Source organism: Sceloporus occidentalis, unplaced genomic scaffold (genome assembly GCF_023333645.1).
Source record: "Sceloporus occidentalis isolate IW3139 unplaced genomic scaffold, rSceOcc1.0.p SCAF_7, whole genome shotgun sequence".
NCBI classification, from domain to species: domain Eukaryota; kingdom Metazoa; phylum Chordata; class Lepidosauria; order Squamata; family Phrynosomatidae; genus Sceloporus; species Sceloporus occidentalis.
Genome location: NW_028316987.1, coordinates 84,728,163 through 84,751,479, shown reverse-complemented (window position 1 = coordinate 84,751,479; position 23,317 = coordinate 84,728,163). Strand labels below are relative to the sequence as shown.

At 39.9% G+C, this 23,317-nt stretch overlaps 1 protein-coding gene across 4 annotated transcripts in view; it reads right to left on the bottom strand.

The window, feature by feature from the left end:
• The window catches only part of DIP2C (DIP2 acetate--CoA ligase C (putative)), a 330,762-nt gene that overhangs the window by 48,774 nt on the left and 258,671 nt on the right, over positions 1-23,317 (bottom strand). For all 4 annotated transcript variants that reach the window (XM_089533524.1, XM_089533526.1, XM_089533527.1 and 1 more), the window contains 8 exons: positions 21,204-21,318; positions 17,956-18,095; positions 15,124-15,260; positions 13,701-13,909; positions 11,996-12,110; positions 6,619-6,820; positions 5,400-5,509; positions 1,931-2,011 (listed from right to left, as the gene is read on the bottom strand). In XM_089533524.1, coding sequence (XP_089389650.1) covers positions 1,931-2,011; positions 5,400-5,509; positions 6,619-6,820; positions 11,996-12,110; positions 13,701-13,909; positions 15,124-15,260; positions 17,956-18,095; positions 21,204-21,318 — 1,109 coding nt within the window. The remainder of the gene's footprint in view (positions 1-1,930; positions 2,012-5,399; positions 5,510-6,618; positions 6,821-11,995; positions 12,111-13,700; positions 13,910-15,123; positions 15,261-17,955; positions 18,096-21,203; positions 21,319-23,317) is intronic.

Below are 23,317 nucleotides of genomic sequence, written 5' to 3'. Positions count from 1 at the left end.
TAAATTGAGCCAATGAAGCCCTTCCAAACACCCATGAGAATCGGCACATCATCAACCCAGAGGAAGCAGTGCTTTCTCTTATAGCTGCTCAGTAATTCAATGCTTGCATATTAACTTAGCAATATTGAGATATAAAGAAGTCTGTCTAAAAGGGGTGTTCCTGGAAGTTTCTCTGTTCACTAACTTGCAACACTGGAATGAAGTCAGCTGGCAAAGGAATCACTTTAGGAGAGAGTTGAAACACTGAACGAGGACAAAGGAAGAGCTTGTATTATCTCGCTTACCCAATCTTATTAGAAAAAAAGGGGGACATAATAGTTTGTCATGAGCTAACTGTTAGTAGTATCAATACAATTTTAAATGGAGGGACGTCCATGCACCCAAATCACCCAAATGTAAAGTACTTTCATTGGTAAGCACATTATTAGGATATTGGCACAATTCAGTGGCTCTGAAGTATGTGTTGATGCCAGAGTCAACACATATTGTCTAGCTTTACTAGCTAACCAAAAATGTGGTGTCAGCAAGGCGCATTACAGACCGCCCGTTTGGGGCGGCCTGTAACTGGCCCTTTTCCCGCCGGATCGGGGCCCCAGCTGCCACAGCAGCAGCCTCTGAGGCCCCGATCCGCCGCTTTCCAGGCCATGGGGAAGCAGCAAAAGGCCGCTTCCCCGCGGCCCGGAAGGGGTGTCCTTGGGGCTGGTGGGGATGGTGGGGATGCGGAGAAAGGGGCCGCTCGGCCCCTTTCTCATTTGTGTTTCTGGCGCAGCTGTGTAGAGGCTGCGCCAGCAACGCAAATCATGGAAGGAGCTCCAAAATGGCGCTCCTTCCGGGGCCGCAGAAAGGGCGCCCCAGGCGCCCTCGCATGGCCCCACTACGTCACTTCCGCACTGCCCCGTTTGGAGGCAGCGTGGTCGTGACGTAGTCATGACGGCCCCTGTGTGGAACGGGCGCCGCCATTTTGTACGTCCTGGGGATGTACTAGGGTTAGGTGCGTGCGTAAGGCACGCACTTTCCCTAACCCAAGTACGTCCCCAGGACACACTTTATGCCCGTGTGGAATGGGCCCAAGAGTCTTTTCCTTCAAGGGGCAGAATCGTGTCCCCTACTTTGAGGCTCCATCTTTGAAATGCAGCACAGTGTCAAGGGCAGCCATAGAAAACCTTGCCTTAAGGCTGCCATAAGTTGGAAATGACTTGAAGGCACACAACAACAACAACTGAAATTTTCTCCAAGCCAACAATGATGCAAGAGAAAACTTTCCAATTCTATCAGGCTTTTAGGAATCAACTCTGGTGGGCTTTCAATTATGGGCTGTTTTGTTGATTCTTTAATAGTATTTTAATAAATTTTAAATGGTTTTAACTCTATGGATTGTTTGTTTTTTTTTAAAAAAAACATGCACATACACAAAGACACACACAGACACACTCATATGAATATACAGTCGCCCCTCCTAACCCGCGGATACGGGATCTGTGCCCTCAAATATCCATGGAGGGGGCGACCTCCGCTATCTCCAATGGCTCATGTGCCTGGGCCGCACACACGGGGGTGCACCCCATTCAAGCCTATGAAGCTTGAATATGCACAAGCCGTTTCCAGGGGAGGGGGGCAGAACGGATCCCCCGCAAAAACAGAGGGCCAACTGTATACACATATATAATCTTTATTGATTTCAATATGTAAGCCACCATGAGTGCCAGCATTGCTGAAAAAGCCAGGATATAAATAAATAATACTAATAATAATTTCTCTCCTCCCTCTCCCCCTGCACCTCCTTGGATTCCATTTAATTTTAGACTTTATAGCACTACTGTCCATTTCTTTTATTTTCAACACAAAGTGATTCTTTTAAACCAATTTTTTGTGACAGAAAGAGGTAAAAAGGGGCATCTTTATAATGTAAATTAACTCCACATGGCCTTACCCTACAATTTAGTAGTGTATAAAGCACATGGTCAGGTGTTGTTTGTGCCCTCCATTGTAAGACCTCTGAGAGAAACAGGAACTGGAAATGAATAAGCAAAAGAAAAGTTAGAAACACAAAGCAGTTTCAAATTTTAATTACTTATAGCCATAGGCTGTTGCAAATATGAATACAGAATACAATATAGTGAGGTATCTATGTGGGGAAACACATATTATATCATATTGTATTGCATGATATAAATCTTCATGTATGCATGGTGCCTGTCAACTTAAGATGACCATATGAATTTTACAGGATTTTCTTAGACAAGAAGGACTCAGAGGTAATTTTGCCAGTTGTTTTCTCTGAAATAAAGCAGCTGATATTCATTAGTGGCCTCTCGCCCAAGTACTAACCAGAGCAAGGTCTGCTTAGCTTCCAAAATCGGTTGGGATCTGGTGCCTTTAGGGTATTTAGGCCCCCCAAAACAAATTAGACTTCTAAATAGAAACCTCTTAAAGATTTTCCATATATGCAGGGTGCTATACTTTCTTGTTATGAAATACCAACTGATTCAAGGTTTACATTCTGATTTTCTTTGCTGCAATTGCAAACAATGCAACACAACAAGAATTGCACTCTTTCTTGTTTGATAACTAAAAAAAATACAATGTTTGAAGTTGGCCAGTCACTACAGTGTGACACAAACTGTGACGACAGATACTCTCTAGGGCTGGTATGTAATGGACAACACAAGGGGTAATGCATTGTTTTCTACACAGCCATTACTGCAAATAGAGTCTGTCAGTTACAGGGGGTGGAGATACCTGCCCTTCAGAAAGGCAATCGTCATTTGCTGAAATTTAATTCTGTGAAAGCCTTCCTCAAAGGGAGGTAAGAGAAAATTCAAACATAGTTGGAAAGCTGGCGATCTCTTTTAATGGCAGCATACTACCAAGAGGAGTGTTTTTTATAACCTCTTTATAGCTAGTGATAAATGAAATCCCCCAATTTGCTGATTAAAACTGGGTTGCATCAGGTGACTCAGACGTGGACTCAAGTCGCTTCAAAGACTAGACACAGGCCCGATTTGGCAGTAAATGATGCACTGACTCAGCTCAACGTAAGACTTGTATACTTTTAGCAACTGACTTGCTGATCTAACTTCATCCAGAAACAGGAAACATATTATGCAATAGGCTTGAGTCAAGGGTTGAGGTCTACTCAGCAGCCTGTTCCAGCTGCACATTGGAGAAGCCTTCTAAAACTTTTGAGAAGCTTTAGAAGGATCCTTCTACCTCAAGCCTGTTACTTAATACATTTGCTATTCCTCTCTGAGAATTGCTTCCCAAGTTTGTGCATGTCTTTTTGATGTTCTATTTACTGAACTCCAGTAAAAGCCGCCACTTCAGAGACTGGATTGGGGACATGGCAACCGCACACCACGGCCCCAATCTCTTTTTTTTAGGGCAGCAAAAAGCGTACTTTTCTGCCTGTGCTATAGCTGGAAGATGGCTTTATGATGCTCCAGCTGTGTGTGGTGTGTAAATGCTGCACCATCAGAGCTTCATAAAGCTGCCCCCACGTAAACGGCCACCCAGAAGGGGCAGTCTGTTTCACCCCTTAGTCTTGATTTGAGACTTGACTTGAAAGTATCTTGCAGGGACTGGAGACTCGACCTGGGACTTGAAGGTACAGACCTGAGACTTGACTTGAGACACTGAGTAAAAAAACTTGAATATATCACTGCTGGTTTGATATCCTAACATAGCTGCCTGTTCTACCACAATTAAATATTTTACTCCAGAATGTTTTAGCCCAACCCTCCCTTCTCAGTTGTTCATACCAACACATTTTAGGGAATGTTGTGTCATCCATCTTAAGGCGAGTCTACACTGAAAAAATAACACAGTTTGACACCACTTTAAACTGCTATGGCTTCAACCTACAGAATCTTGAGATTTGTAGTTTGTGAGGCACCAGCATGCTTTAGCAAACAAAGCTAAAGACCTTGTAAAACTACAAATCCCAAGATTCGGCAGACTGATGCCATAGCAGATGGAGCTACAGCACTTGAAGTGATGTCAAAACTGCATTTTCCCAACAGTGTAGATGTACCATTATTCAGTTTGCACCCATATCAAATCATGCTTTTACTAATTCTATATTAGATGGTGGACAGGCCTCTCTCACCTCTCAACAGGCATCATTTAGTACTTTTAGCACTTATGAAACACAATCCTTTGAATATCTACTCAAAAGTTGTTCCCATTGAGTTTAATGAGACTTTTTAGGTAAGCAAATGTAGGATTACACAAGCAGAGAGCTGCCCTTTCCTCGTTCAACAATGCTGCCTTTTTTAAACACATTCATATATTACATCATGCTAGTGGAATAAACTTAGGACTTTGAGAGTGGAAAGCTGAAAAGGCTGGATATAAATATTTAATAATCTGTAAAATAAAATAAATTGCTGTCATCCATTTTGTTTATCTATCAGCAGAGCAAAGCTCTCTTGCTTTCAGTGCTTGCATGGATTGGATAGAAAAGGGAACACTCATACCAAAATTCTGTTCAAATGAAACACTTGCATTTCTAAGAATGACTAGGTCAATTTTAAAATTAAATACTATTTGTAACCCATACACATTGGAAGTTGTCATAAGATAAAGCAGCTTTAATGGCATACAATGACAACAACAACAGATAACAAGGTAAAAAGAATCCTGAAGGACAAAAAGGATAGGTGTTTGTCAAGATGTATGTGACACATTTCAACATGCAGTTTCTATGTTCATGGAATTGCTAGAAATGTAGTAGATGTAGGAACTGTGCATGAATCTCTAGAATGCACTGGCATCCAGTCTTGGACAATATTTTGCTAGCACAAAACCTCAGCACACTACCAGCTGTATTCTGTGCATAGTAGCACATACATACAACATGGTCACTATATGATTAATACAATTTTTTTCCTATTGAATACACAAGAGTTCTTGAGTAGTCTCCCAGCTAGGCAATGACCAGATCCTAAACTGATTAACTACAGCAAGCTTGATGGTTGTCATATCTTTGAATCACACTGAGACTGCAACATCAAAATGCCTTGCATCTACCAACAGTTCTTAAAACAATTAAATAGGCTGAAATTATATAGAATGAAATGTGCTTTTAAAAAGGGATACTCCAAAGCAATGCTCTTAAAGTAGGAAACAGTATATATTCAGTTTAATCCTAAGTAGACTTAACCAGAACTACTTTCCACCAAGTTCAATGGGACTTTGCTTTCAGAATATATTTATATGGAATATTTATAATCTGCATTTCCAACTTGCATTTAATGCTAATAGTTCTGGAGGTGAAGCGGAACTACTTTTGCTCTTGCTCTGATTGCACCTCCACATTTCCAACAGATACTACAAATAACTGCACAGCAATTACGCTGTTTGTGAAACCTTACGCAGTATACACAGGCTTGTCATTTTACCTTTCTGGCTTGATCATTATCTTCTATTTGTCCCAAATCTCTGCCACTTGCCTGAGCGATTCTTTTTCCAGAGACCAGATTCCCCACCATCACAGAGGCAGGGCCAATTTCTATAATATTTATGAAAAAGATTAACAGCAGAATGCACAAGTTATAAAAAGCAAAATTCAGACAATCACTTCCCCCATTTAGGATGACATCCATGATATTGAATCTTGTTCCAAATTACTATTTCAGATGCGAATGCTCAATATACAACATATATTGTTTGATTTCTAGAGGTCAATAGGTTGATTCCTTTTTATGTTAATAATCTTTTCCACCTTCCAGGCAAAAGTATGATAGCTGTTTGCCACAACAGTCCACTCCAATTTGGCAGCAGGAGTCTTCATGGAAAGAAACACTGATGACTGTATCTGAAAATCCACCAAGAGACATAATGTCCAAGAACCGCTCTGCTAATGTTCACCATTGAGGCCATCCATGGCAAAAATGGGTACTAACAATAACTGATGCACAACTGACTAACATTTACTCTCAATCTGGTATATACATACCTGGAAGGCACCAAGGCAAGCATAGGAACACACTTTCACTGCTGAAATAAAGGAGTCGCTTAAGATGGTCATGTGGCACCAGAAAGTCTGGAACCTGGCTATGCCATAATGTAAAGAGCCGTCTTGTTTTCCACTCTAGAGTATTCTGAAGCCTATCACTTGACAGAAGGGGAAAGCTACAGAAACGTGTTTTTCTAAGCGATAATGAGAGTGAATGACTAGGAGACACTACTGGCTGATGGCAATTTATCTTCAGTTATCATACTTCCTTAATCTCCCCTAGCATTTGAGGAATAGGGGGGATTAAATGAGCCAGGATAACTTGAGATAACAGAAAGGAAAAGCCAGCTGGTCAGCAATCATTTCCTTCTTTGTCATCAGGACAAATGCTTCCTTGACTACTGGAAGACTGGAAAAATGCCCACAGAATGCCTAACTAGTAGAACTCGATTAAGAAAAGTAGCGTATTAACAAAAGAGCACCATTAATATGTATTCCCACTGGATCAGAAATGTTTTCTTGAAAGGGAACCCCTTTCTTCCTATGCAAGTATTACTACTAAAGAGCACAGATATTCCACTCACCAGTTAGACTGGTAGGAAACAGAGTGAAAATAGAAAGTGTGTAACAAGGTCATTAAATCATGGAGCCATGAAGCTTACCTGGCTGTTTTTGTCTTGGTTTAGGCAGGTTGGTTACACAGGTGTGTGGACACATTAACACGTTACAAGGATGCAATGCTCCTTCCAGGAAAAGCTGTTTCGTTTCTGATAAGTGGATTCCACCTAAGGGAGTCTTTGGGAGTGTGTTTGCTGGTACCAGGGCTAAGCAATAAACACCCACTTGATGAATACTGTCTATAGCCTAGAAACATTTAAACAAAAAAGTTAAATTTAATGCAATAGCTGGGGGAGAAGAGAGTCCATAGGGGTCAAAGCTACAGAGTCACAATTAAACTTAGTGGCAGATAGTACACTTGTGTCAGCATCTCAGTCTAGCACCTCTGAGTCTGCTAGTGTTTTAGCCCAAAATGTAAAGGGGCTATCATGAGTGCTGAACCTATATGGATCCAATAGCTGTAACAGTTTACATGTGCCTAATATTCCACATGGTTGTAGAAAAGTTATTAGGAATACTTATAGTAGGTCCTTTGCATCAGCAGACAAGAGATCAGCAGATTGAAACATCTCCAGCTTGCTAGACTCCATATAATTCAATTGTGGTGCATGCACACAGATGTAAGCAAGTCACTGGCCACTGAATAATATGGAGTGTGGCCATCCATGCAGGCACCCCAGAACCAAATCCCTGGAAATGAGAAGGGTTCATTGTATTTGTTGTTGTTGTTGTTGTGTGCCTTCAAGTTGTTTCTGACATATGACAACCCTAACATTAACCTAACATGTGTTTTTCTTGGCACATTTCTTCAAAGGGGGTTTGTCATTGCCATAATTTGAGGCTGAGAGAGTTTGACTTGCCCAAGGTCTCCCAGTCAGTATATTGAATATAAAAATATATATTGAGAAAGAAACTGAAAGTTAAAGTTAGTAATGGCTACTCTGAAGATCAAGGACATGCAGATAGGCATCTAAATTGAGCAACCTGATCTCAGGTTTGTTTCACAGAGGGAAGAAAATCGAACTGAAGCAGACTATTCCTCTTTCTTGCTTACTGTGCGCAATTCCTGTATGTTGCAAACCTAAGACAAGCCTGAACTTGGTTAACATATTCTTTTACACTTGGGACAAACTGCAAGATTTCTTTTCCTCCTAATAAATTAAATAAAATGATCTGCTCCCAAAACCTAAGGAATAGGAAAGAGAAGAGGATATTCTGGTCTTTCTGTATATTTCAATTGCTATGTTTGAAAAGTTTGCTGTTTTGGACCACTTGCACCTATAATTTCTCAGTCAGCGGAGCCAGTGCCCACAGGAAAACCTCCATCATATGCAGAATTCCCATAATAAAGTGACCACCAAAGATTATTAGAGAAGTAATCCATGCAAAACAAAAGTGCTAGGTCAGTATTATCACCTGGGTCAACAGAAAATTAATTTCTGTTCTTCTTAAAATCTGCTACTTTAGGGACTTTATTCAATCCAACATGTACCTAGGTACAAAAAAGAATTATATGTCCCCACAACCCCAACCCAGTACCATTCCAGACTGAATCATGATGCTTGTTTCTCCCTATGCTCATGACAGCTTGAAATACATTTTTTTCCTTTTGGGGAATAATTTCCACATGGCCAAGTGGGCTTGGGGAGAGAAAGAGTAAGAGTGGGAATAAATGTATGCAGTCAAGCATTTCTTGTCTCTCTGTCTTTTCCTGCTTTCTTTATTTATGGCCTCCCACATAATTTATGTTTTAACTAGAAGATGTACAGGGCAAAGACCTATTTGTTTTGCTGATGTTACTATTGTATCATACATAAGGATAATGAAATTCACGAGAATACTTACATTGGTCTGTTCAGGCCAAAAATAAGAACAACAACAGCAACAACAACAAAAACCAATCCAAACCCACAGAGTAGGTCGAGGTTTGGTGTGTAGACTACAACTGATTTTATCAAATGTGTGATGGGTTATCCCTAGTTGATAGGACAATTTTTACATGTATAGGTGTAGTTGCAAAAAACCCCTGCAACTATGGGTGCATCTGCACTGTAGAAATGATGTAGTTTGATACCACATGGTTCCATCATACATAAACCCAGGATTTGTAGTTTTGTGACGCACCAGCACTTTTTAGTAGAAAATGCTAAAGACCTTGTAAAACTACAAATCACAGGATTCCACAGGATGGAGCTACAGTATTTAAAACAGTGTCAAACTACATTATTTCTGTACTGTAGATGCACCCCAAAGGACCTAAAAAGAAGCAATTATACTAAAATTGTCACCATGGCACCAAAATGTAAAAGGGAACAATATGTCTGCTGTTATAACAAGATGGGCACAGAACACACAAGAATTTGCTTTGCTATAGTTACATACACTGTAAGAATCCAATGTATATAGCACATCAAAGGAAAGTGTGATCATGTGTAAAGTTGCCCTCTGGCATTATTTATCTAGGGAATAAATGTGCTTGAATGATCATTTAAGCAGTTCCACTCAAAAGGGAACTATGGCAATGCTGGGCTGTCATGTGGTCTGTCAGCCAAAAAAAAAATCCCAGCTGAAGTAATATAAAAGTTTGCAATGGCAGAAAATTGCACTATTTAGAGGATTTTACTTTTCAACTTCAACATGTATCATTGAAAATAAATGATTTAAGGATGCAACATACATGAACATGACAAGCAAGGGCTCTTTCCAATGAGGTAACATTTTGCATCAAACTACAATATACAGTAGCTAGCCATTAAAACAAAGGCAATTAATCACCTTCCCTGTTCCCTGAATTCTGGTACCATTTTCAGTACATAATATGATTTGTAGCAGTGGCTGGTATTCACACTGTTGTCAGAAGTAGTCCATTATTTGTGCATTGTTACACTTCTACTCTGTCTTTTTCCCAAGAAGTTTGATGTCCCTTTTCTACCCACCCCACTTTAAAGCTGAGAAATAATGACTGGTCCAAAATCACAAGAGGAGTTCAGTGGTGAATAGGGATCTGAATTTTCTCCCCAGTCCTAATCCAACCATTACACCACTTTATGTTACAACCAGGTCACATTCAATTCTGCACAGCAGATCTTTCAAGGGATCTATGAATTTAGATTGAGGATGGGGAAAAATTTCACTGGCATACAACAAAAGTAGAATTTTTTTACACCTGTCAAGACTTTTGAGGAAAAGCACACTTCTGGCATTCTCAGGCTAAAATATGCATAACTGAAAAGTACACATAAACATTGTCAGTGAGGAAAATGTGAGTACATTAGGTAAACTGTGCAAATCAATGCACAAATGAGTTAAATTGGGTAAAGAAACTGCATTACTTTCAAAGTGAAAACAAAATAAAAAAAGTCCTGCAACTTGTTATGAAAGGAGAATGGGAAGAAAAAGAAAGTGAGACGTGGAGAAACTCAATGAGATCCAGAGTGAAGCTCAAAACGATTGAATCAGAAATTTTCATATCCTCATTTGAACTCAAAGGTTTTAGAATCACAGAATCATAGAGTTGGAAGAGACCGCAAGGGCCATCCAGTCCAACTCCCTGCCATGCAGGAAATCTAAATCAAAGCATCCCCAACAGATGGCCATTCAGCCTCTGCTTAAACACCTCCAAGGAAGGAGATTACCTATTGTGAGGGTGGGAAAGACTGAAGGGAAAAAAGCACAGTAGTAGTTTCTTCCCATTATATGTTGTTATAGTCAGCCTTGAAGTCATTATCAACTTAAGATGAACGTATCTCAGAGTTTTCAAGATTTGTTCAGAGGGGATTTTGCCTATGCTTTCTCCTTCTTCTGAACCTGAGAGAGTGTGAGTTGCTCAAGGTCACCCAGTGGGCTTCCATGGATGAGTGGCGATTCAAACTCAGTTCTCCTGCAGCCTAACACTCAAACCACTACACTACACTGACCCTTCCATTTATATAGCAATTTATATAGTATAGCCACATAATTGTTTTTGCCTCCTGCTCCCTCAAATAACTTTTGCCCTTTCTCCCTTGTGGCTTGAACTTCTGGGTATAAGTGGTGTGCTGTTTATTTGAAATCTCTCCTGAAAATCCACCTTTTCTGAGAAGTCTTGGCACACTCTCTTAGAGTCAATACTTCACATCAACTAAGCCTAACTATATGTAACAGAAATAAATGCATGTGCTTCCTTGCTTTCCCTTCACAAGGCCAGCCTAAGATGATTTGCTACCTGGGGTGAAGGAGAAGATGGAAATACAGTATAATGATTGGTAGCACCAGAAAAGTTTACGACACTTCAGAAAATACAAAAAGAGGATTTGTAGGAGGGATGGGAGACATGTGGTCCTCAAGAAGACTTTAGGCCGTTCTTCTTCTTCAGTTATATGCCCTATTGAATTAGAGATAAGTCAGAATGGGAATTATGGACTCTTCAAGACGTTATTGGATTGCAAGTGCCACCACTTCTCAGCACTGGCTGTGCTGGCTAGGCTTGCTGGGAACTACAGTCCAACATCATCTTGAGTGCAATTTGATTTTCACCTCTGCCATAAACAGTGTGGCATTAGCAATCTTTATGCAATAGCCAGAATCCTGTTAATGGGCTACACATGTGTGTGTCCTTTGGGAAGTTTAAAAGGAAGCATTCTGTGCATCCTTGCACAATATCTAACCACCCACAAGCAGCTTCTATGTGTCAGTGCAGACTGCCAGGACTATTTACTGGCAAGGGAAGGATAGCAGAAATCACCCAGGCTGCAGTTCTGTAGTCAGGAGCTGACATCACCCTCCTGGATCTCCAGCTCGTCACTGAAAGAGGAATGCGAACTCTGTTCTCTTGGCTGCAGTTCAGCCAGGGGCTCCCATCCTCTCACCTTGACAAATAAATGCCTGTGAGAGCTGCCTCCTGGGAGCAGAATATATGTGACACAGCATGGGTGGAGCATTAGCAATAGCAATAGCAGCTTCATTTATATATCGCTTCATACCATCTAAGCAGTCTCTAAGTGGTTTACAACTGTAAGCTAATTGCCCCCAACAAGCTGGGTACTCATTTTAATGACCTTGGAAGAATGCAAGCCTGAGTCGAGCTTGAGTCCTGGCTGGTACTGAACTCACAACCTTATAGTTTGTGAGTGAGTGGCTGCAGTACAGGCATTTAACCACTGTGCCACCGGGGATCTTTGAAACCACACAGTATGATACAGGCTCTCAGCCTATATGCACATCTTGACCTCTATTCCAGGTAGCAAAATATCTTAAGCCAGCCCTGAAGGCAGGGCTGGAGAGAAGTTAGAACAGATATCTGTTTTGCAGGCAGATGGTCTATTTCTGCATGTGAGTACTAGTATAGGAGAAAAATTGCTTGTTTTTCTAGGAAACAGGTAGCATGTTGGGCTACTAGGAGTTTACATTTCATCTTCCTGATTACAATTTAAGCAATCCTACCTGCAGAACTCTGCTCATCCATTGAAAGCTATCTTCCTCTGTAGAGTCTGGCCTTTGTTCAGCAACGATAACTATCCTCTCATCATGAAGGACGCTCACAGAAAACACTGCTATTCTGTGGGATGGGAAAATAAAAACTGCTAAATGGACAATAATATCAAGTGGAGAGAAAACTGTATTTCGTTATTTGCTGGTACTAAGCACCCATAGGTTATGCAACAAAGAAGACTAGGGCTCCCGTTCTTATTTCTTCTAGAAAACGACAGCTGCATTGAACACCTACACAAGTTTAAAATAGAGCACCATCAGATTCGGGGAACAGCTCTTATAAAAGCAAGCTTGTTTCAACTCTCCAAAGAGTAATATACAATCATTGTAGAATATAATTTCACCCTACAATCAGTATTTACTGAGAGGAGCTCAGTGTCATGGAACAGCAAAAAATCCATGTTCTCTTAGTTTTTATTTAGACTAAGGAAAACATGGAGATACATTTGTCTCCATTTGCAGTATACCAGAGAAGCCATGCCCACCTCAGAGATGCTCACCTAGTACCTAATTTAAGGTTATTTAAGTGCCAAGGGAAGGTACCTTCATACTCCCAGGCCTTTATTCCAATTCTATTTGTTATAAAAAAGCCTTCCCATTGGCTGTATATCTCTTTTACTTTTCTTTTTTACTCTTTGCATTTTTAGTTTGTTGTTACTGCTGTGAGTTCCCCAAGAATGTGGTTATACTAAACACAATAAATAAATAAATAAATAAATAAATAACGTTTTATTTTTGTCTTTGGCCGGTTACAAACTGGCACTTTAGTGCGTGACGAGCACGCACTAGGGTTACAAAAGGGCGGTGCTTCTGCACCGCCCTAACCCTAGTGCGTGCTCGTCACGCACTAAACGGCGGCGGCCCTTCCGTACGGCCGCCGCCATGAGGACGTCACGGCCGCGCCGCCTCTAGATGGGGCGGCGCGGACGTGACATCCTTGCTCCGTGCCAGGGCGCTTAGTGCGCCTTGAACACGGAGCAGGAAGGAGCTCCGTTTCGGAGCTCCTTCCTGGTTTAGTCCGCTGGGCGCAGCCTTCAGACGGCTGCGCCCAGCGGACTAAAAGAGAAAGGGGCCAAGCGGCCCCTTTCTCTTCTCCCCGCCGCCACGGGGTGTCCTTGGGGCTTGAAGCCCCAGGGACACCCCTTTTCTGGCTGCAGGGAAGCGGTGGTTGCTGCTTCCCCGCAGCCCGAAAAGCGGCGGATCGGGGCCTCAGCGGCTGCCGGTGTAGCCACTGAAGCCCCGATACTCCGGGGAAAGGGGCGGGTCCAGACCGCCCCAAATGTGCGTTCTATAACCCGCCTTAGTTTTTTCAAGGCAGCTTTAAAATTAAACTTTTACTATTTATTACTATCATTTGGATATGTTCTTGAACCAGTTGGGGTGGGTGGGTGGGATGGACTGCAGCTCACACGCCTCAGCCAGCATGGATAGTGAATATATTGGCTGGGGGTTTGGGGAATTATAGATCAAAAAGTTTTTTCCCCAAGCTCAATCTAAAATAAGAACATGAAAAAAAAGTTTTCTAGTGGAACTAAAGCACTGCCTGTTTGAAAGGAGAATCCTTCAAATTCTGTTCTGAGCAAAACAGGTACCTTTTCCTGAATCCCACCCTCCCTTTTTTACAAAAGGAAGTGGAAGGAAGGAAAGTGAAGCATACCTTCCCCTATAGACAAATTTCATTGGTTCCACTGCCAACGCCGTGGCCACGATGTCATCTGCATTGTGCCTCCGTCCACTAACAACCATAAGACCATCCATTTTGCCAACAACAAATACAAGTCCTCCTGGGCCAATAAACCCAAGCAGTCCAGTTCTTATAAAAGGGTATTCGCTTATTGGTGCACCTGAACTGGTCATAGGGAACACCTGCAAGGTAGAGAGAAAAATGATGGATTTACATTTTCATTGTATCAGTGAATCAGTTTATGAGCTCCCAGAGCATGGGTGAGGTCTATGTAGCCTTCTCGATAGTGGACTGCGATTTTCAGCATTCTTCTCTATAGGTTATGTAGACTAGAGCTACTGGGACTTCCAGTGGAACCACATCTGGTGAACTGCATGGTGTCTACATGGTGTCTACCCTGCTCTACAACATGTGCCATGAAATACATAAATTTGAGAGTTATAGCAACTGCATCATACACTCTTGGTTTCCATTATTTCCTGCAAAAGATATTAATTCTGCCATTCGTGTTAATGAGAAGGTCCTTGACCATCCTGGCAACATCTTCTCCTAAAGTGGGTGTGAGGACAAGTTCAAGGTTGTACCTCTTATCTTTTCAGTTTTTCCTACTACTGCAGAGATGAATTGTTTGGCCTTAGCACCTTGCCTGAGGCTATGCTTAAGGATATATGAAAACAAAGTACAAAATACCAGAACACTAGAGAGGATTCCATGAAATAACAGGTATGTACATGCCCTCCGGTATCCTTATCTATTTATTACACACACCCTGAATTTCCTCTTATCCTCCCTACATATTGTTCCCAGGATATTTTAATTCCAGAAGGCATACACATCTTGCTTTGCTTTGCTCCAACAGTGATACTTGCCTTGAGAACCTGTTTTGGGGTGATCTATAGCCAATTTAATAAAATGGTATAGAAATTCCATTTTGTGCTCTGCACTATATGTTATAAATGCTCATTTACAAATCCACACATATAACTGTACCTAATAAATGTTTTCCATATAAGTTATTGGATGTCCTGCGAAGGATATTAGTATTTTGGGAAAGACCTTTCATGGAAACGCTATTTGCTACCAGTCAGCGTAGACAATGTTGTACTGGATGAACTGATGATCAGACTAAGTATATAAAGAGAGCTTTATGGGATATCTGCTGGCAGTCTGAATGTATAAGCCAAGGTTAGATTCAATATAAAGGTAGATTTACTTGAAATTTGCTGCCAGCTAAAATAGGCCATATTGGATTACATACTAATGGTTAGACTCAATATAAAGGCAGCTTCACCAGTCCTTTAAAATACAATAGAACTGTTTACATCAGTACTAATCCAAAGCATTTTTCAAACCTAGAAGTCTAACAAAAGAACACTCTTGGCGAACCCCAACTCACCTCAAATGTGTTTTTGGTCATTCCAGAGAGCCCATAGTAAGATGTACCAGTAGCAATCGCACATACACAGAGTTCACCTACTTCATCTGTTCGACAGAGTTGAGGAACTCCATCTGGTTTCACTGCACACATGATGGCTAGGTAAGAGAAAGCAAAAGAGTTTCCTGGAATACACATGGTTAGGATTTCTAAAATATAGAAATATATTCAGAAGAAGAAACCAAAAAGTATTAAAGTTGACTTGATAGTTTTATTGCCTAGTGTACGTGTAAATACCAGAAACATTAAAAGCTAATTTTGCACTGTGCATGGGGTATCAAGTGTGGATTTAATAACTCATGCTGTGCATCAAGCTTTGAAACAGCTAATATGAAAGATACTGTGGGTTAGCGCCTTACTAATCACCAAACCTCTATTCAGACTTCAGAAGGATTGTCAAGAGAACTATTGTTGTCAGTGCCCCTCCCTCCTTCTCCCAGAAAGCAGGGTTGTTGTTTTTAGTGGTATAGCGAGAACCGAAGATACAGAAGTAATTCTTCAAACAAAATCACATTAAATATTAAATAGAGATAAGACAGACATCCCATGCTTTATAGCTAAAGCTATAAAAAGAGGGAGGGCTGGAGAAGGATAAATATACCCTTGATCATTATTATAAGGCAGGGGGGAAAGGGGGGGGGGGGAGAAGATGTGATGCTGTCAAGAAAAGAAGCCTTCCAGATCGGCTCTGTAGTCCAACTTCTTGGAAATGATTCTACCATGACAGAAGTGCCTCTTAATGCTTCTGCTCTTTCCAATCTTGGGCATAAAAAGGGAAAGCCATATATGACTCCTGATGGATTGCTACTGCAGTAAATCCTGAGACAAGCATATGTTTAGAAACAGGGAAAGGAGCCAATGTGACAGAGGGTGAAAAGGAGAGAGAGCAGAATGCCTTTATAAGTGCAAGGAGCATTAGTTTTGCATTTGCTCCCATCCACTGTGAAACATATGTACATACAAAGTCAGGGCTGCAATCTATGCTGTAATAAGTCCAGCCATTCAGAAGCTGTCTTTACCTTGTCACAGTTTTAAAAAACAGAAAAAAGAAGGACATGCATGGCTTTCTAAGCATGATTTATTATGAGGTCCTTCATGGAAAAACTTGGCCTTGCATAAAAGCTTCATGTCAAGTTTGGAGGTTCAGACTCAGGGCATCAGTCTGAGAGTTATCACTATCTGCCTAAGACATCAATGTCTTTTAATAATTATATACACATGTTCAGTTGAGGGATGGTGGCATTAGCAACAGAGTACAGACTGGGCAGCAGAAGCAGCAAAATACAACAGATCTTCAAAAACTACCTTGAGTTGAGCTGGCACACTCCAGGGATTGGTGTCTCTATGAATCATGAACACAGCCCAGTAGGAAAGACCCCTGAGTTCACATTTGTCACAGAAATGAATGGGAACTATGCTGGGTTGTTGTTTTTTACCCACTTGTCTTTATTATACTGGAGCTCTAATGTCTCCAGTAGGGTCCCCAAAAAATGCATTTTATGACCTGAGAACCAGATTTGCAAGTGGAAAAAAATAACCAAATTTCATCCATTTAAAAAGTGTAGTTTGTTTGCCATCCTATCTCTAAGCAATGCTTTAGACTCCTAATAATGTGAAAAATGTTGATTCCTAAGATGGCGATGTATCCTAGATTACTTACTACATTTTTTCAATATTTAGTGGGAATTTGAACCTGAGTTTTCCACATCCAAACACTGGGATACTAGCCACCATACCACTAGAGCACAAACAATACACCAAAAAATCAGCACAACTCCAGAAAGGAGGGGGGAGATCAAATATTCTTTGCATAGGGAGAATTAGCATATCAGGTTAACTCTGTTCTCACAAACACTAACTTTCTACAATCAATTTTTTTTGGGTTTGGCTATTGCTTGGTTTGGCTTTTACTTGTTTACTTGTTTGCTTAGATAAGGTTTAAAAAACTCTCATTATCTCATTGCCAACATTTAGGAAAAATACAATCCCACAAAAGTTCTACTGAACAGGATGAACAGCCCTCAGATAGCTTGGCGGGGGGGAGGATTTATTTGGACAGAGAGAAATCAAAATAAGAAAATATAAATGGAGTCAGTTACAATTTAGATTATGTAGGACAACAACTATATAGGCTGCTTCTGCACTACAGAAATAATCCAGTTTAATACCACTTTAACTGTGATTGCTCAAAGCTATTGAATTCTGGGATTTGGGCACCAGAGCTCTCTGACAGAGAAGGCTAAATATCTCACAAAATACTATTCTTATAATTCCACAGCATTGAGCCATGGCAATTAAAGCAGTGTCAAACTGGATTATTTCTGCAGTGTGGATGCATCCTTAGATAACAGAATTCATGCTACTTATATTACTTGAATATGTATATTGTATAACTTCTTTTCTTTAGATCCACAGACTATTTAGACCATTTAAACTATGCTAGGTTAAATAAGGTTTTGAAGGAGAAAATAACGGACTCATTTGTGCTTTATGGAAAAATCATGTTGCTTTTAAATACCTGGCTCTTTCTTTAAAATGTATGGACGCTTATACCATAATTCACATACATTGCTTAAGTCTTTTGAAACATTTTTAAAACATGCTCAGAGGTGTCAGAGATTCTTTGGTTCATAACAACATCTACAATTCCCAAGATACCTTACAACGAAGATTACAGCAGCTAATATGAAACCATTTGTCTTTGCTGAACAGATCTCATGTAGTTTTATACATCTGACTAATCTTTCAACAAGAAAAGTCCATACTTTCCAGAGAAAGATGTGGCACTCTTACCTCCTGGCATCACCAAGCCAACATCTTGCACTGTTAGCACAGAAAGCTTTTCTTCAGAATCCACTCTAATGACGCCGTAGGTAAGACCATGCATGGACAGTACCCCCCTGCCTGGTGGCTGATTGCTATCATCTGTTGGCCTGCCAATACATGAAAAATGTCAAACACATGAATTTTAAAAAGATACATACACATACAATTTTACTTTCTGTCCCTCAACTGCCAGCATTATTACAACTTAAAACTTCAGATGAGCTTTCAGAAACACAGTATAGGGATCCAAAGATACCAAGTGGGCAAGAACATAGCAAATATAAGTGTTCTAGGTATGAACAATTTTCAATGTGTTACTCACTGCAATACTAGAAATTTTGGAGAGTGAAGAAAATTTTCATTCTTGGATGCAGGTCTAACTGTATTAGAAGGCAGAACACTAATTTTATTTCCCTGTAGTTACACCCTTGCAGGAAAAGCTCTCAGTATAAGCCACAATTCCCAACCAGAGTGGTCCTCTTCTGACATCAGTAGCTCTATGTCATGTACTTGTGTCGTGTTCTAGCAACACTTAGAATCAGAACTCAAGCCATGCAGATATATCTCAGGTTAATTTCTCAGGGACTCTTCAGGAGGATGGAAAAGTTTTTGAAAAATAGGACTGTGCTTTTAGAGTGGGCTACAACTTTCCTCCACTACCACTTCTAAGAGCTCACAGATCTTCAGTTAGCTTTTTAAGTTTTCAACGTATTTTCCATTTCTGATTCCTTTGCCATATTACACAAACACAGTCACATCCTACACTGATTTGCTACTTGGTTTCATCAGAAACACACATCTTGCACAGAGCTACGTGGTAGAAGCCAAAAGGCAAAAAGGAAGAAAATGCGTCCACTAGTTGGAATAGTGCAGGGGTGAGCAACACGATGCTCTCTAGATGTTGATGGAGTGGAACTCTCAGCATTTCTCGCCACTCGCTATCCTGGCTAAGGTTAATGGGAATTACAGTCCAACAACATCTGGAGGTCTATGCTTTGTTGTTCTGTCTTGGGTTTAATGGCAAGACTGTTCCCAAGCAATGGTGCTTTTAGTAATGGTATATGTTCTCATGTAATGTGGGCACACCATGAGACATCAAACAAAGGCATTAGTGTGCATCTCTGCCTTTTCCAATCTGACATAAGAAACACTTGCCTGTAGATGTTTCCCTGTGATGCTTGAAATACTACCTGGGTATTAGCTCATCTTGTTTATTAAAAAGCAACAATGGATGACTGGCTCCACAAATTCTAATTAAAAGACACTAAGAGACTTCCTCTCTCCTTCCTCTCCCACCAGGAGATTAACAAAAAGAATCAAACATGTTAGCCACGGGTTGGTTTGAATGTGCAGTAAGGCATAACAAATGGGAGCCTGGTAAATGTCCAGAAGTGATAAATGGCATCCCCATCATTTAGGAGGAAAATGCAGCCACACTATTGATCAACATCATCTCTGACCCTGCAATATGTGCCATACTGGTCAGAAGATCACCCTGGAAACATAAAATTTTCTATCTTTTTGCTTTCTAAAATCAGTTTTCTTCCCTTTGTCATACATCACTGATAAACAAAATAGAGGAACATTGCAATATAAACTGAACCTCAGCACAGAAAGTAAGGTTCCACAACAAACTACACTTCCCAGAATTCTATAGCATTGACCCATGGCAATTAAAGTGATGTCAAACCAGATTATTGCTGATGCAGCCAGAGAGAAGTTACTAATCAGTATAGAAAATACTGAGCAGGATGGACCAATGGACTCACTGAGTAAAAGGCAATATCCTAAGTTATCTGGTGGCGTTACAATAATTTAATCTCTTTACTAGCTGGTTAGTGTGGGTAGACTGACTGATTGATTTGATTTCTATTCCAACTAACTCACATATTTTGGATGGAAGGCAGCTCCATCCCAAACACAACTGCAATTAAAACACAACTACCGGTTAAATCACAATAAATAATACATATTAAATATATATATTAAACTGCAAATTGTGTCAATGCAAGCCATGTGCAAAGCCTATAACAACATTCATATCCTGAAACTTTAGTATTTTTCCCTGCTATTTTATGCTCACAACCAGCTTATGGGAAGGTTAAGCTGACAGACTCTGAAGGAAACAAGGTCAGCCTGGGGTCAGGATCTAAACCTAAGTCTCTCTGGTCCAACAAACTAATCACTACACCACACTGTCTCCCTTTAAGCTTCTATCCATGATGCAAATGTGAGCACCATAATCTCGGTGCCTCTAGTCTAGGTACATGTTCAGTGGGTGAAATCATGGAATCATAATGATTTTTCTGCAGCCATAATGGAAAAAAACACACTAAAAACATATTTAGAAAGTGAATGGAATGATAGGTTTATATGATTTGATATACAGTGCAATACAATGGATCTTTATATGAACTACCAAAAGAAATACAAGCATTTTGGAATGATAACGTTTGTACAGTTGCCTTTCAATATTTTCAACATTAAAACATTTTATCAACTGAAGGACAGGCAAAACTGAGGTATAAGGAGTCTGCATATAAAAGAAACTGTACGCTTCCTATTACACCAATGGAAAGCAACAAGTTTGCAGAACATCTTTAAACAAACTGATTTTAAAAATCAGAAAAATGGTACATCTACGCTGTAGAAATAACACAGACTGACACAACTTTAAATGGTAAAACTCAGACACAGTTATGTTAGTCTGGAGAATCAGTTCACAAAGGAATCTTGTAGCACCTTTGAGACTAAGGTCCAAACCACACTGCAGAAATAATCCAGTTTGAGACTGCTTTAACTGCTCTGCTACGAAATACTGAGAATTGTGGTTTATTGTGGCCCCAGAGCCCTCAGACAGAGAAGGCTAAATGTCAAACAAAACTACATTTCCCAGAATTCCCTAGCATTAAGCAAGGGCAGTTAAAGTGGTCTCAAACTGGATTATTTCTGTTGTGTGTTTTGGACTTAAGTGAATAAAAGAAGCATGAGCTTTATTAGACTTAAGCCCTACAATGTAGATGCACCCCTAGAAAGAAAATCAGAATAAAGAAAAACAACTCAAAACCAAGAGTGATGCAATTTTTTTTAAAAGCAATGATCTTCAATGAGTCCAATGATTAAATGTTGCTCCCATTTTTCAGTTTTGGGACAGCTGTAGACAGGAACCTACATTGCCTTCAAGACTGCTCATTTTAAACATAAACATACTGTACCTTCTAATAGCCACTGTGAGAGCCTCTGGTGAACTAGCACAAGGACAGATGACTTCTTGTCTTAGGCCTTTGCTTTGGAAGACATTAAGAAATGCATCACAACTAGAAATAGACCCTGGAGATAAAAATAAAAATAAATAAAGGAATCTAACTTCGACATAGTTCAGTGTGTAAGAAGGAGAATTTCCATTACAAAAATAGAGAGGCTCTGAACAGAAGGTTTCAAAAAATTTCAGTGTCATACAAATGTACTGCAGCCTAGTCATACAGATTATGACCCCGGCCCTAACAGATGTTGTTGACTATAACTCCCAGAATTCTTCACTGCTGGTTATGCTGACTAAGACTTCTAGGAGTTAGAGTCCAACAACTTCTGTGGATTCAAGACTGGAAATTGCTGATCTTGTATTACTATTATTTTATATGTATTTTGTAGAATGTATGCCATTGGCAGGTTTCATTTTTATCAATTTTATTGTTTGTATGTACAGTGCTGTGTAAGTCTACAGTGTTAAATAAAGAATAATAATAATAATAATAATAATAATAATAATAATAATATGTACCTCACTAGTGCCAAGTGCTGAAAAAGACTTGTGTCATGCAAACTTGTCTTTGAAATCTAAGGAGACTTAATATGGCAGGCAGCACTGATATCCAAAGGGCTGGCAGAGATCTGTAATCCTTCTCCAGCCAATTTAGCTTGTGCATGGATCCCAGCCATGGTAGATTTAGACTGTTATTGTCTAAATGTTTCATAAGAAATTGGGAGGCCGGCTTGAGTTTCAATTATGCAGTAGGCTTTTTTTAAAAAAAATACTTTAATTAAAACCCCATGTAGAATAGAAGTGTATTCTGGAATAATTCACAGCAATTTACAGGATACTAGCAGAGTAGCTGTACCTGGTATCTTGAAAGAGAGATACACGTAGAAAATTCTCTTTCATATGGAGCTTAATATTTGGTTTCAAGAAACAGAATAACCATTTCCCCTGCTGCTTCTAATGACTTAATCACACTTTTCTTTTCTTTACTCTGGCATGCATATTAAAATACAAAAAAAATGTGGCTCATGCCAAGTATTTTTAAACAGTTTGACTGGAACCCAATCACAGTTTGCAGAGTCCCATTTGGGAGAAAAGCAGGATGTAAATCAAACAAACACAAATAAATATTTTCCACTTTTATACATGCTTGGTTGAAGCTGGGACCCATATATTTCACAGGCCACCATATTTCATAGAATCATAGAGTTGGAAGAGACCGCAAGGGCCATCCGGTCCAACCCCATTCTGCCATGCAGGAACTCTCAGTCAGAGCATCCCCAACAGATGGCCATCCAGCTTAAAGACTTCCAAAGTAGGAGACTCCACCACACTCCAAGGGAGTGTGTTCCACTGTCGAACAGCCCTTACTGTCAGGAAGTTCTTCTTAATGTTGAGGTGGAATCTCTTTTCCTATAGCTTTCATCCATTGCTCCGAGTCCTCGTCTCTAAAAGCCTGACAATCAAAATATGGTCCTGCTCATTATTATTTTTTAATTTTAGACTTTTGGATTCACTTGGGCTACATTCATTCTTTCACTCTTTCATTCAATTTATACCTTGCTTTTCTCCTCTTGGGGGGCCCAAGGTAGTTGACAAAATTTTCAGATAAAAGCTTAGTTTAAAAACCTATTTTATAATAACAACAGCAGCAGCAGCAGCAATTCTATGAAAAGGCACAATAATTTAAAATACATTTATAATATAATCTAAAAAACACAAGAAAAAATAACAGATGTTCATACTGGTTCTTGGATGTAACCTGTTTCTTTTTATAATTTTTTGTTATGATATTATATATTATTTTTATTATTATTACTGAGGTTTTGTATCTGCCAGCTGGTTTCATACTGGAGTCAATGTTTGGGACAAAACTAACTAAAATATAAACTAAATATAAAATACAAACTAAACCCAGTTATATCGGTATGGAGTGACATCATACACAAAAAATAACATATAGGTAAAAGCTAAAGAAGAAGCAGCCTCTTCTTTTGACAAACACCCTTCATAATTCATAGAAAACTTACATTGAGGGCTATGCTTTGTTTTTTACTTTGACATGTCTAC